We start from the raw sequence: 12,916 nt of genomic DNA on the forward strand, positions 1-12,916 counted from the left end.
CAACTTTAGGGACAACTCTGTGAAAGCACATGGTCAATCAGACAATATATTGGGCCATGTCTCGCCAATCTGTGAGTGAAATCAAACCTCGCACATGCGAGGTAGAAAAGATGCTCACAAAGACAACTAACTTGCCCTTTCAGCTACTCTCTGAACAAATTTAGAGCAGGCCTTTATTAGTTCTTGGTACTACCAGAGCTGGTATACATCTGGCCCTTTGACACCTTTTAGTATCTTCTCTGTATGTATTGGGAAATTTCTCCTATCTTCATTTTAAGTTTGCATTTATACCATTGATACAATTGTTTGGTGTGCTTATCTCCCATGTATTGGGCAATTTATCCTGTTTTCTTATTAGTTATTAGTTAACATTGTTTGGTGAAGTACATACGTCCCTACCAGGTGCTTCTGTTTTATCCACTTATCCATGTGCAATGCCCATTTTTCTGTTGTATTTTAATAAATATTCTGTTTTGCCGGCAGCATTAGGTAAACTTTAGTCTTTCCTTGCATGTGTTGCTCTAGTGCTATTGTGTGTTACCTTGTCATTTTTATTATTGTCTTACACCATTTTGTTATTGTCGTGTGAATGCCAAAATAAGTAATAATAAAATAATAGTAATGTACAAACCTTGGAAAAATTGTGTAAAACTAATTAAGTATTGTTTTGTTCCACCCATTCAAATATTAACAGCAACCACTCAGCCTGCCACATTGTGGATGACTGTTGGTGAGCGAGGTATTAAACAATTTGTTTCACCAAACCTGGTTGTGTCATCTTTCATTACAAAAACTTCCCGTGGTCAGCCCCTAACACAATCAACACACCTGTGTAACAATGATATAATAAATGAAGAATCAGAGCATACAGAAATCTGTGAAATATTCAGCTCAAGTAAAACCTTATCTTCAACAAAACTGATGGCTGCATTTATGAGGCAGGTCTCATCCACAAGACAGCTTGCTCAGATAACAATACACCTTGCACGTTAGTACACTTCACAGTAACGCCTCTTTGCACTTTACGCACTGTGCACTTTATGCACTTTAGTGCCCTGGGGTCGATGTCACAAAGAGTTAGGAGAACTAGTCCTACAAGATAATAAAAACGTATGGGTAGTCCAAAGCTAGGACGAGTTACTCGTCCTAACTCGAGATAAGACTAGTCTTAACTCTTTGTGAAATCCATCCCTGGTCATTTGGCCAATAACATTCTTAAAATCTTTCTCAGGTCTCTAGGGAGTACATGTATTCAGCCCTGAGCTGCCATGGTGCTCCAGCGGCTTTTTCATACACAATATCAATCTCTACCCCCACAGGTACCCATTTATACCCCTGGGTAACGAGAAGTGGTTACAGCAACACATCATGACCGGGATTCGAACCCACACTCTGATGACTCAACCACCAGAACTTGAATTCGATGCTCTAAACCCCTCGGCCATGACACCCCATACATGTATGACCGTAACCTTTAACTGCTTGACACATTGGTTAACTGGCAGACAGCAACTCAGCAGATCTTCTCATGGTGCTGAACATGTTGTGAAGCCCATCTCCACACTGCCTTACCTTGTAACCCTTTATTCTTCATTCGGTGACCCCTACCTCCTCCTGGTGAGGTCCTCAAGACGACGTGGTCCTCTAACAAGGCAAGGTCCTCAAGACAGCGTGGTCCTCCAACAAGGCGAGGTCATCCAACAAGGTAGGGTCCTCCAACAAGGCGAGTTCCTCCAACAAGGCGTGGTTCTCCAACAAGGTGTGGTCCTCCAACAAGGCATGGTCCTCAAGACGGCTTGGTCCTCAAACAAGGCTTGGTCCTCCAACAAGGCGAGTTCCTCCAACAAGGCGAGGTCCTCCAACTAGGCGAGGTCCTCCAACAAGGCGTGGTTCTCCAACAAGGCGTGGTCCTCAAACAAGGCGTGGTCCTCAAACAAGGCATGGTCCTCAAGACGGCTTGGTCCTCCAACAAGGCTTGGTCCTCCAACAAGGCTTGGTCCTCCAACAAGGCGTGGTCCTCAAACAAGGCGTGGTCCTCAAACAAGGCATGGTCCTGATGGTTTGATCAACCGATGATACGAACCGAGCACAGCTTGTGGGAGTTTGATCCTTTCTATCAGTGACCCCTTCGTCATACTGCAAGACACTCCAAAATGCAGACTTCATGCAGCTCATTGAAGCTCCATCATTAAGCACTGACGATTTATGCTCTACTAGCAGATGTACTGTACTAGCTGGCCCACCAGGTAAGCAAACCAAGACCTGGTTCACTAATCGACCCCTATTTATAAAAGCAAAGAAAGAAACCAACAGTTGATGAGTTTGATTGGTTAGAAATCTGTCAAACCATTGGCAATAACACATTTTCACAACTTTGACCACTTACCACCGAATAAGTGTATACAAGAACTTTAGAAATTGCACAGTAAGCACAAAATCGGCCGCTCAGCAGCGCTATGAAATTGGGCCCAGTACAGATAGAACAGGGCCCAGTATCATGGCTCTGCTTACCGCAACCAAAGAATTAGCCCTTATGGAAGCAGGGAATTCTGCGCTTACGCCATGAGTTTTTCACAGATAAGCAAGGAATTTAAGCTTGTGCGCATTCGGAGTTACTAGCCATTCTTTGCCTATACAGCTTTGGCACTTGCACAGTACGCAGAGAACGGTGATCGTAAGCGCAAAATTCGGTGGTAAGCAGAGCCCTGAATAGTTTGTAAGAGTACATACCGTGAGGCTGTATGGAGACTTCTTGCTCTTAGCTTGCTCATTCCCAGTCTCTGCTCCTGGTTGTATGACATCTTCAGGTCCTACTGGTGTAGTATCAACAAACGTCTCATCCACAACACGGAATCGGACTTCTTCACTGGTATCCATGAATAAATCATGGGTTCCCTCCTCAGTCTCATATTCCCATACCCAAACCTGTTCTGTTTCATCACTGATGGCTAGGGTTAAGGATGCATAGTAAAGATCCTCAAAGTTACATATAAGTTGACAAAAGTTAAAGGCACTGGTATTTGTTTGTCAAAGACCAGTCTTCTCACTTTGTGTATCTCAACATAGGCACAAAATAACAAACCTGTGAAAATTTGAACTCAATTGGTCGTCGAAGTTGCCAGAGATTAATGAAAGAAAAAACACCCTTGTCACACAAGTGTGCTTTAGGAAGCTTGAATTCATTTCAAGCCCTCAGCTGAGGTCTCAAATTCAAGCCTTTTCTCACAATATTTTGTTCTAACAGCTCTCCATTGCTTGTACCAAGTAAATTTTTATGCTAACAATTATTTTGACTAATTACCAATAGTCTCCAGTGCCTTTAAAGGGTCTGTATACATTTGGTGATGACTCTAAAAAAATTACTGCAATATAAACTTGTTGAGAAAAATTTCACCTCGAAGTACTGTGGCTGGCACAAATATGTCACTTTCTATCCCAACAATTTTTAATCTAGAACCGTTACTGCGTTGTATTCCTTTAGGGATTTTTCTTCCTGCATGGACATTGTGGCTCCAGAGTTTTAGAGGTACCTCAAATATTGCTTCACAGTTATCTGTTAAGCGAAAATTACATGTCACAAATTGTACATGTGGCGTAGTATTTTGGCTGGTAAGCATAATATTATTGTACTTGGCTACTTTTTGCACCAGAAAGTTCAGCCTGCGGGTATCCCGCACTACTGTTTTGATTCTCAATTTGGATTGGAATCACTGGAAATGTTTCAACAATTTAAACCAAAGTTCCCTTTAAAAGTTTATGCAACTAAATGTTGATTGACAACACTAGTTCTGAAGGTTCCAGTCATCAAACTACATATCTATTTCAATGACACCTGTATGTATTGACATGATTGATAATTGTTTGTTTCATGATATCAAAAGTTGAGATTTAATACTCTTCCAAAAACCATTGTCTATGATTTGATTTAATCCGTTTACTGGGAAACATTATTTTGTGGCTTAAGGCCGAATTACTTACTACTAAGAAAAATGGATTATAAAGAACTAGCACATAGAAAATCAATACAAGAATCTATTCAATAAACATGAGTTATCAATAGTATGCTTATACAGACAAACAATGAAAAAAGGGGGATAAACTTTTAAATCTAAGTGTATCTCTTGATTTGTCTCTGAACCTTTGGTTCAACCAGACCGCCATCTTAAAGGAAAACCGGTGACGAAACAATCAAAACGCACAGATTTGTACGCGCGGCGCACAGTATTGGCCAATGAACAACCTCCTTTTGACCTCTGGGTAAGGGGCGCCCTACTGAAGAGACGTCCTGTGCATAAGGTCTATATCTTGTTTGTCTATATATTGGCAAGCATGTATGCTTCGTTTTTGAAAAGGGCAAGCGCACTGAGCTTGGTAAAGGACACTCTATGAGGAAATTGTAAATTTCTACTGGAGCATTTCAAGGGCACCAAGGCATTGACCAGGGGGCATGGAGGGAATCGCCTCCTTGACGTATCAAGCCTGTACAGGGGCTGGACAGGAAGGGAAAGGGTTTGGGAAACTGGAAAGGTGTTGTTTTGATAAGGATACAATTTTGACGGCTGTTGTAAAGCTTCAGGTGGAATCAAGATGTCATCAAAGAAACCCAGAGATACTGCAAAACAAACAAAAAAACAACAACCTGATGACAAGAGCATAAAGAAACACTGGATCTATACACACTACTCTGCGTCACGCCATTACCCCACTATATGTCAAACATTGTGTTTAGAGTATTGGTAGTTACCCTTTTGTGCTTTTTCCTTCAACAAAATTGAAACAGTGGCTCAAATAGTTGTTTTTAGTCTAAATTCTTTTTGTAACCTTCATTTTGTTTGTTGACTCTTAATTATCTGCAATGCAGAGTTTCCCTAAATTATTAAGTGCCTGACCAGCAGGGCCAGTCAGCTTGTCATTTCACTAGCCCATCACCTTCTCACCAGTCAATATTTCAAATGAAATATTCATTTTGGTTTTAACCATATACACTGATGTACACTGATTCTCAGACTGTATACTCTGACTGTCCAGACTGCATTTTCCCGAGTTTGTGGGAAAAAAATCACAGGCATATTACACGGGTGGGATTCGAACAAACGACCCTTGCAATTCTAGAGCAGTGTCTTACCAACTAGACTACCGATGTTGCCCGGTAGCTAGAGGCAGTTTGAATCCTATGTTTTAGCAATGGGTAACGCACAATTGAATAGATGTTAAATTTGCATCAAATGAAACAGGGAAGCTGTTCTAAACTGAACTAGCCATCCAGACAACTTGAGTGAAGTTCGATTGTCCTGGGGTGTTTTATCTGGCATTTGGGCAGCAGACTACTGTTAAAGGAACACGTTGCCTTGGATCGGTCGAGTTAGTCTTTGCATGGTTTTCCTTTTACCTCGTCGACAAACACGGTTGGCCATTTATGGGAGTCAAGACTCCCATAACTGGCCGACTGTATTAGTTCACAAAGTAAAAGGAAAACCGTGCAATTTCGAGGCAAACTTGTGTGGATCATTGTATTCTATTTTCAAGACATCTTTCTAACCATTTGCATTTCATAACAAACGGTTACAACTGCTTTTTATAGACCAACTTGTCCGATACAAGGCAACGTGTTCCTTTAAGGGAGAATGCTGACGTATGTTACAGAAAGCTCTGTATTTTTGAACGAACAAGTTCTACTAGCACTACAGATGAGTTTTCGAGTAAACTTACTGTGAACACCTTCCCTGCTGCAGCTTCGTATTCTACCAATCAGTATCTCATCCATGAAGGGTCTAAACACCACATAGCGGAAGTTGACCTACAAAATATCATAATACAACATTGAAAAACATCTGGAGAAAATTCTTTAAACAACTTCAAAGTTACATGAGACAATGTTGTGGGGAAGTGCATTATAAAAACTGCATCACTTCATTTACAATTATTGCCCGCTGTGATGGGGTCCATGGTGTTTTGTACCCAAGGCAAGTGCAAAACCCATGGACACCAATTACAGCGTGCAACAATTGTTTTGTTTTCTCTTGGTAGCATGATTATTCCTCTTTTCAAAGTATAGTTTAATAAGCAGACAAACAGTTGTTCAATAAGAAAACATTCTTCACTGTTCCCTCGAACCCGCGGCCATTTCGTACCAAGCGCTGGAAATCCACCAATGCTGGGAATGATCAAGGTAATGTACACCGGTTCACATCACTCATGTTGACATGTTGACTTGGTTCAACTTCGCACTATTAGAAAGGATAAGCGTGGACACACACACCATTTCACATGAGAGCTTTTTAACCAACATACGTGATTTTTCGCAATCAGGATAAAAATATAGCAAAACCCTCTCTTGTGAAAGCTATCCTACAAATGTAGTTATCCTACAAATGTAGTTATGAAATAGCTAAAGATCCTGACTAAATGTTACTGCGATCGAGACCTACTTTTAAAAAAAATCGCAACTGCATTTATAATAATAATAATAATAACTTTCGATTTATATAGCGCCTAATAATTAACACTTAATTCTCTAAGCGCTTTACAAAGAAGTACACTATACAATCTACAACAACATAAATATAAGGGGACAAATAACACCACTACATGCATAACGACACAACAATACAAGAATGGTAAACTATTGTAAGAAAAGGTGCATCTTTAAGGCACTCTTGAAATCATCAAGGGAAGATGTATTCCTGATCGTCAAGGGCAGAGAATTCCACAGAGTTGGAGCCGAAGCCACAAAGAATGGTCTCCATAGGTATGCATATTAACAGGGTGTACTGCAAGGAGGTGTTGTGACGATCGCACCGATAATCGCACCGATCGGCTGTGTGAAACAACTCAACGTACCTTGGTATGAGATGATCCATCACCAGGAAATATATGCGAGTCTTCCAACTTGATGATGTCATGAAGAGCAATACACAACCCAACGTTATGTACAACCTGAAATTAAGACATTTACGTGTTTAACAATTTCCCTCATTAATGTTCTTGACTAAAACAGAGATGCCAACATTGAATTTTAAAAAAGAGTAGCATCTCCCAAATGTTAAGGGCGAGCGGAGCTTGGGCTCCCTAAACCGATCTTTCTATTACTCTCTACAATGCTAAATTAGCTCATTTTCAGGCATTGTTGTGAAATAACAATTACCTGTATGCAACAGAACAGCTACAAATGTTTATAGTGGCCAGTGAAAAAAAAAGTGAAAAAAACCCTGATTTCCCTCATCTTCTGACTATGTTTCAAAAATAAATGTAACATAAAAAAGGGTGGCCTTACTTAAATGTAACATAAAAAAGGGTGGCCTTACTTAAATGTTTTTGTTTTAATGATCAGAAACGCCACAACAAGCTATTGGGAGAGAGAGAAAAAAAAGAAAGAAAAAAAACAGGTCCGGATTTGGGGCAAAAAATACGTGTCCGTATTTTGGGCATTGTCTGGACATCGGCGCTACAATTACTGGTAGGAAAACATGGAAACTGTCTAGCTTAGACCTCACAGGCCACTCAGTTGAAGGCATTTTTGTTCAGATGGTCTCCTTTTTTTGTCGCCATTATTTCGTACTTTTTTTGCCAAGCTTCGATGAAGTACATTTACAGCCAGCGTGGGCACAATAATAGTGGATACATGAGGAATGAGGTTACTGTGACACGTACGGACGTTAGCTCACACACAACCTCATTCCCCACGCACGTGTGCACTATTCCCCATCGTGTAATAGAGAGCAATGGGTACGATCTTGCAGAAATGCACTAGCGTAAAAAATGCACACTCAGCCGGCCAGCCAGCGGGGGAGGGCACGCAACAATCATTACGTCGAGTACATTGTTCGAGTGAATTCGCCGCTATTATTCAACACTGCGTTCTAAAATTAAAAGTGTTTTTTTTCTTTTCTGTTACAATTGTTTTGATATTTTTCTTAATTTTTATTTCCACTTAATAGTTCATTAGTTGTTTGCATGTATTGTACGATTTAATAAAATTATATTGGGCGGCTTGTTTAGCGTGTTTTATTGAGTATTATCGTAGCGTCGTAGTCATGGCTCAAAATCGTATTTGCTACGCCCAAATCGTGTATGTTGGTATCTCTGCTAAAATGACACAGTGAATCTACCCTTAATTAAGCTTGGGTGGTTATTCGGTGTTCTTGTATACCGTATTTGTTCAATACGAAACAAAGCTGTTTTAGAAATACCCAGTGTGCTTGGTTTATAATTTCAATACCATGGTATGAACAATCATGTGACCATTTGTCACGCTGCTTCTACAAAAGAAAAGCTTATCTCTACCATTAATAAGGGGATTTCAAAGCCAACAGTCATTCATTCTAAGTAAAGTGTTTGTTGTGCAGTTTCAGCAGCTTACCGAGTCTACAGCAGTCTTAAAGTTGACATGGGCAAAACTTAGAACACCCAAGTATAAATGTTTTGAAAACTTGTGATGAGAGAACAAAATGTGGAGTGTTCCTCTTCTGCGGCCAGGCTGCTATCTGATTAAATTACACTGGGTAATCATAGACCAAGGACCAGTGACTATCCACACTAGAATTATACAAGAAGTGCAGTTTTTATTGGAAAGGATTCCTAAGAAATAACAAACTACAGGGATGCTAGAAGAGCTTAAAGGGGAAATGTAAACAGTGGAAGGGTAATTAACTTGAACATCAACACTGAATTTGTCTACAAATGAATGGTCATGGCATTCCACAGCTAACCCAAAGCCCATTGTGGCCTTCTATATTGTCCATTTCCAAAATTCGCGAAAAATTACTTCTTTCTAGAAAACTATGTCACTTCAGAGGGAGCCGTTTCTCACAATGTTTTATACTATCAACCTCTCCCAATTACTCGTCGCCAAGTAATGTTTTATGGTAATCATTATTTTGAGTAATTACCAACAGTGTCCACTGCCTTAAACAAATGGGGAAAAAATTAAAACCCTACACCATACAACGAATGTTGAAATAAACCTCACTCTTCTTTTACTTACTTTATTTGCTAACTTTTTGTTGAGTTCTTCGGCAATGGCATCATTGAGTGGGACATTGAACAACCAGGGTTCAATGCGCACTGTGTCAGTCATCTCAGCTAGGAGAAACATTACTGGATAGACTACCTCGATGATTTCTGGCTAAATGGAAGAACAACACAATCTGAAAGGAAGTAAATAAATCAAACGTGGACACTATTGGTAATTACTCAAAATAATTGTTATCATAAAACCTTACTTGGTAGCAAGTTATGTAGAGCTGTTGATAGTATAAAACATTGTGAGAAACGGCTCCCTCTGTGGTAATGTAGGTTTTTTTGAGAAAGAAGAGATTTTCCACAAATTTGATTTTGAGACCTCAGATTTAGAACTTGAGTTCTCGAAATCAAGCATCTGAATGCACATACATCTTCAGGTGACAAGGGTGTTTTTTTCTTTCATTATTATCTCACAATTTCGCATATGTTGAGCTACACCATAGAGCATGGAGGCTACACCTAGTGAGAAGACTGGTCTTTGACATTAACAATAGTGTCCTGTGTTCTATGTGACAGGTGTGTTGCTTCTAATGCTCGGTTCAACCATCACCCAAGCATAAAACCTTACTTGGTTAATGGTTACAAGTAATGGAAATCTGTTGATAGCATAAAACATTGTGAGAAACGGCTCTCTCTGAAGTAACGTAGTTTTCGAGAAAGGAAGTTATTTTCCCTGAACTTGATTTCAAGACCTCAGATTTAGAACTTGAGGTTTCGAAATCAAGCATCTAAATGCACACAACTTCCTGTGACAAGGGAGTTTTGTTAATGTTCCATTCAATGAGGCTGAGCCGAGTTGAATGGAACATTTCATCTTTCAACGAATGAACATTATTTGCACTATTGCACGAAGGAAAAACAAATGAAAAACATTCATTATTTGCCTTATATAACATCCAAGTAGATCTTTGTCATTTTGATTGGAGGATACAACTTTTAAAATACACAAAGCATAGGCCTACAATTTCTAATTGTGAAATTACACCCGTTTCTTTTGGGTCGGCCTGCTAGTATGTGCCTTGAAGTAACACTGTTGTGCCGCATAACCAAAGACGCGCACACAGTGATGTTGCTTGCTCAGCGTGCAATAGTACTTTTCGGATGGAACGAAAAACGCACGCTGAGTGACGTAGCGTGCAATAGTACTTTCATTAGCTAACACGTGACGGACAATCCTCCAATCAAATGGCAAGGATCTGCTTGGGTAATATAATACAAAATAATGATAAAAGATTAATATTTTCTCCTCAAATTAAAGCTCTTGTCGGTACCTGTACTCCAACTTGTCTTTTAGTTATAAAAGTTTAGTACGTTACTTTCTTAAAAACATTCATAATACAGTTACACTACTGTTACTACAGTTTACATGGTTTAACTTTAGGTTACTTACGATCATCCATGGACATGATACTTTTAACACGAAAAAAGAAGCAATGTACAGGCACTCCAACTTATTAATTAAAAGTCATTCAAATTCTTGTAGAAGAGGAGTAATAAACTGTAAACAGCTATCCTCCCTTCGTTCGTCTTATAAAATAACGTTATCACAAGAACAACCAACAGTCTAGTCCTCTATCCATTATTTGGCCTAACTACCGTGGGTCACATGTACATACCGAGGGCACAAGTTACTTCTTGATTAAATTGTCAGCAGCTTAGATTCTGTCAGCACAAAAGTGACAAAATAAAAACGGAACACTCACACTTCACTTGTTACAAACTGCGTCTCTGTCATTTGAATGAACGAACACATGTGATTATTGTTGCAATAATGTTTAGTCGAGTCCCATTATTACACTGTCTGCAGATCTTTCGAGTGTGACGTCTGGGTTGCAGATTTTTTAGTGAAATATAGAGGGCGGGCTTTACCGCCACTAGTCAGCGCGCGGTCATTTAATTATTCCTCTACGGTTTAAGGCTTCATAGAAAAAAAACTAGTAGGGCCCCACATGTATTTATTTAGATCCCTCATCAAGCAAATTATACTGTTGGAAATGTTAAATTTCAAGTCTGCCGGCATCATGAAGATGTGAACGGTTTAATTGATAGATTTTAATGTGGAAACATTCTCTAGATCTCTTGCCTCATGAAGTTGTCAGATGTGTTTCTCCCGACAGAAGGTATAGAATCAATCATTTTAATGGGAAACAATAACATTGCAATAAAATAAACGTTAATATATACAGTGCTTATGTCTACGAGTTATTCAAGGAATAAGGCAACTATAAAATTCACAAACGGGGCGGGTTTCTCTCAGCCCCGGCGGAATTAAACAATTAGAACAAGACACATCGCTAGAAAATGTCTCAGCGATTACTAACTAAGGCCATCAAGTAACGATTGTAGTTGGATGGCAACATTAAAGAAAGAAATAATACAAAACAGTATTTCCTCTGGCAGGTTCCCGCCAAAACCTTTATGGCGTCCGCCATCTTGGACACGCCCATATATTCAATTAAATAAACCTTGCAAACTGTGCAAAATATACCTCAAGAAGTATTACTCATCAAGAGCTCAACTATCTCTTTCTAATAACTCAAACTCATGTATAATAAATAAAGAAAGGTTAATGAAACTAAGTTCTGAAAAAGGGGCGGAACTCCTGATTGCCGAATCTCAATTCGGAATCTTGCCAAAACAACATTAAAAAGTGGCTACAAATCTAAGCAAAATGTATAAAACAAGTATAAATGTAAGGGATTGTATGAAGGTAAATGCAATTTATGATTAAGGGGAAATGTGAAACAAGTAAATGGAAAAGATCATTACCTGTCGGAGAAATAACATGAAGTTTTCAGATGTGTTTCTCCCGACATCAAAGTATAGAATGATCCGAATTGATAAATTTGAAAATAAAGCCACCGCTGGGGGCGCTTGAACCGGGGTTTGAAGTGTGAATAATTGAATATATTAAGTCAACAAAGAAGCATAAAAAAATACGTTTTACACACGTTTTTCTGCCCGTCACAAAGACATAAAATAGGTTTGCCGCCAACTTATGGCGGGTGGAACATGAAGGGACCGTTGTGCTGTAGCGCTATGCCCCCAAAACAACATGCACCCCCCCCCCTAAAATTCTTAAAATAAAATTGTTGAGATTCGAAGGTCACAATGAAGACTAAAATAGGGTAGGCATGCACCCCCCCACCCCCCCCCCCCCCCCACCCCCCACCCCCCGCATAGGCCCTATTACCAAAGTGAAAACACAGGCTCCATTTTAGAAAATGACACAGTGTTCTTGTGCTATGCTTAGCTTTTTTTTTCGGAAGATAAATGTGCCCCGAAGTGCCAACAACACATCCAGGGCAATAATGTTATTTCGACTGTCTCGTAAAGCCATTGCCATCCCGTACTTGATGTACATGTACATTGTGATTTTATAGGGCAACCAGTTGCACCCGATCCATAGAGAAATTACCACTTTCTCTTTGTCCAAACTCCAAGTCGGAGCTGGTGACGATGCCCATTAAAAGCTATTAATACCCGCACTGATTAAAGGTGGCCACAGTTTGCCGATGACGTTTGGGATTTGCCTTTTTACGGCCACTCATCATGAGCCTGTCCTTTCCCGCATTCCGTCTAGGAGAGCCATTGTTCCATTAGATGATATGTCTTCTTGCTCTATTGTTGGCGCTTAATAGCCTTCGACATCACAAAATGGTACCCGTTTTTTCTTCTTCAATAAAGTTTGTACAGGGTTGATGTGTTCGTTGGGTAATTCGTCCATTGTATACAAGTCATCCAATGATCTTCAGAAAGCTCCGAACAGTACGTTATGTTGGTTGCACTGCAGATGTTTAGGAGTTTTGACGGGGCAGTGGCGTACGTACTTCAGTCACTTGGGGGCCCGGGGGGGGGGGGGGGGAGACACAACTTTTAGGTGACCCCCCCCCCA

General features: G+C 39.9%; 1 protein-coding gene across 1 annotated transcript; it reads right to left on the bottom strand.

Moving 5' to 3' along the window:
* Nucleotides 1-2,198: 2,198 nt before the first annotated feature.
* On the bottom strand, nt 2,199-9,094 carry LOC117293018 (DNA-directed RNA polymerase III subunit RPC8-like). Its single transcript, XM_033775222.1, has 6 exons — nt 8,984-9,094; nt 6,841-6,936; nt 5,710-5,797; nt 4,549-4,612; nt 2,731-2,941; nt 2,199-2,281 (listed from the first exon to the last, which is right to left on the bottom strand). The coding sequence occupies exons 1-6, from the start codon at nt 9,092-9,094 to the stop codon at nt 2,231-2,233; spliced, it is 621 nt and encodes a 206-aa protein (XP_033631113.1). The 3' UTR covers nt 2,199-2,230.
* Nucleotides 9,095-12,916: the final 3,822 nt, after the last annotated feature.

This window comes from Asterias rubens, chromosome 7 (genome assembly GCF_902459465.1).
Source record: "Asterias rubens chromosome 7, eAstRub1.3, whole genome shotgun sequence".
Lineage (NCBI taxonomy): Eukaryota > Metazoa > Echinodermata > Asteroidea > Forcipulatida > Asteriidae > Asterias > Asterias rubens.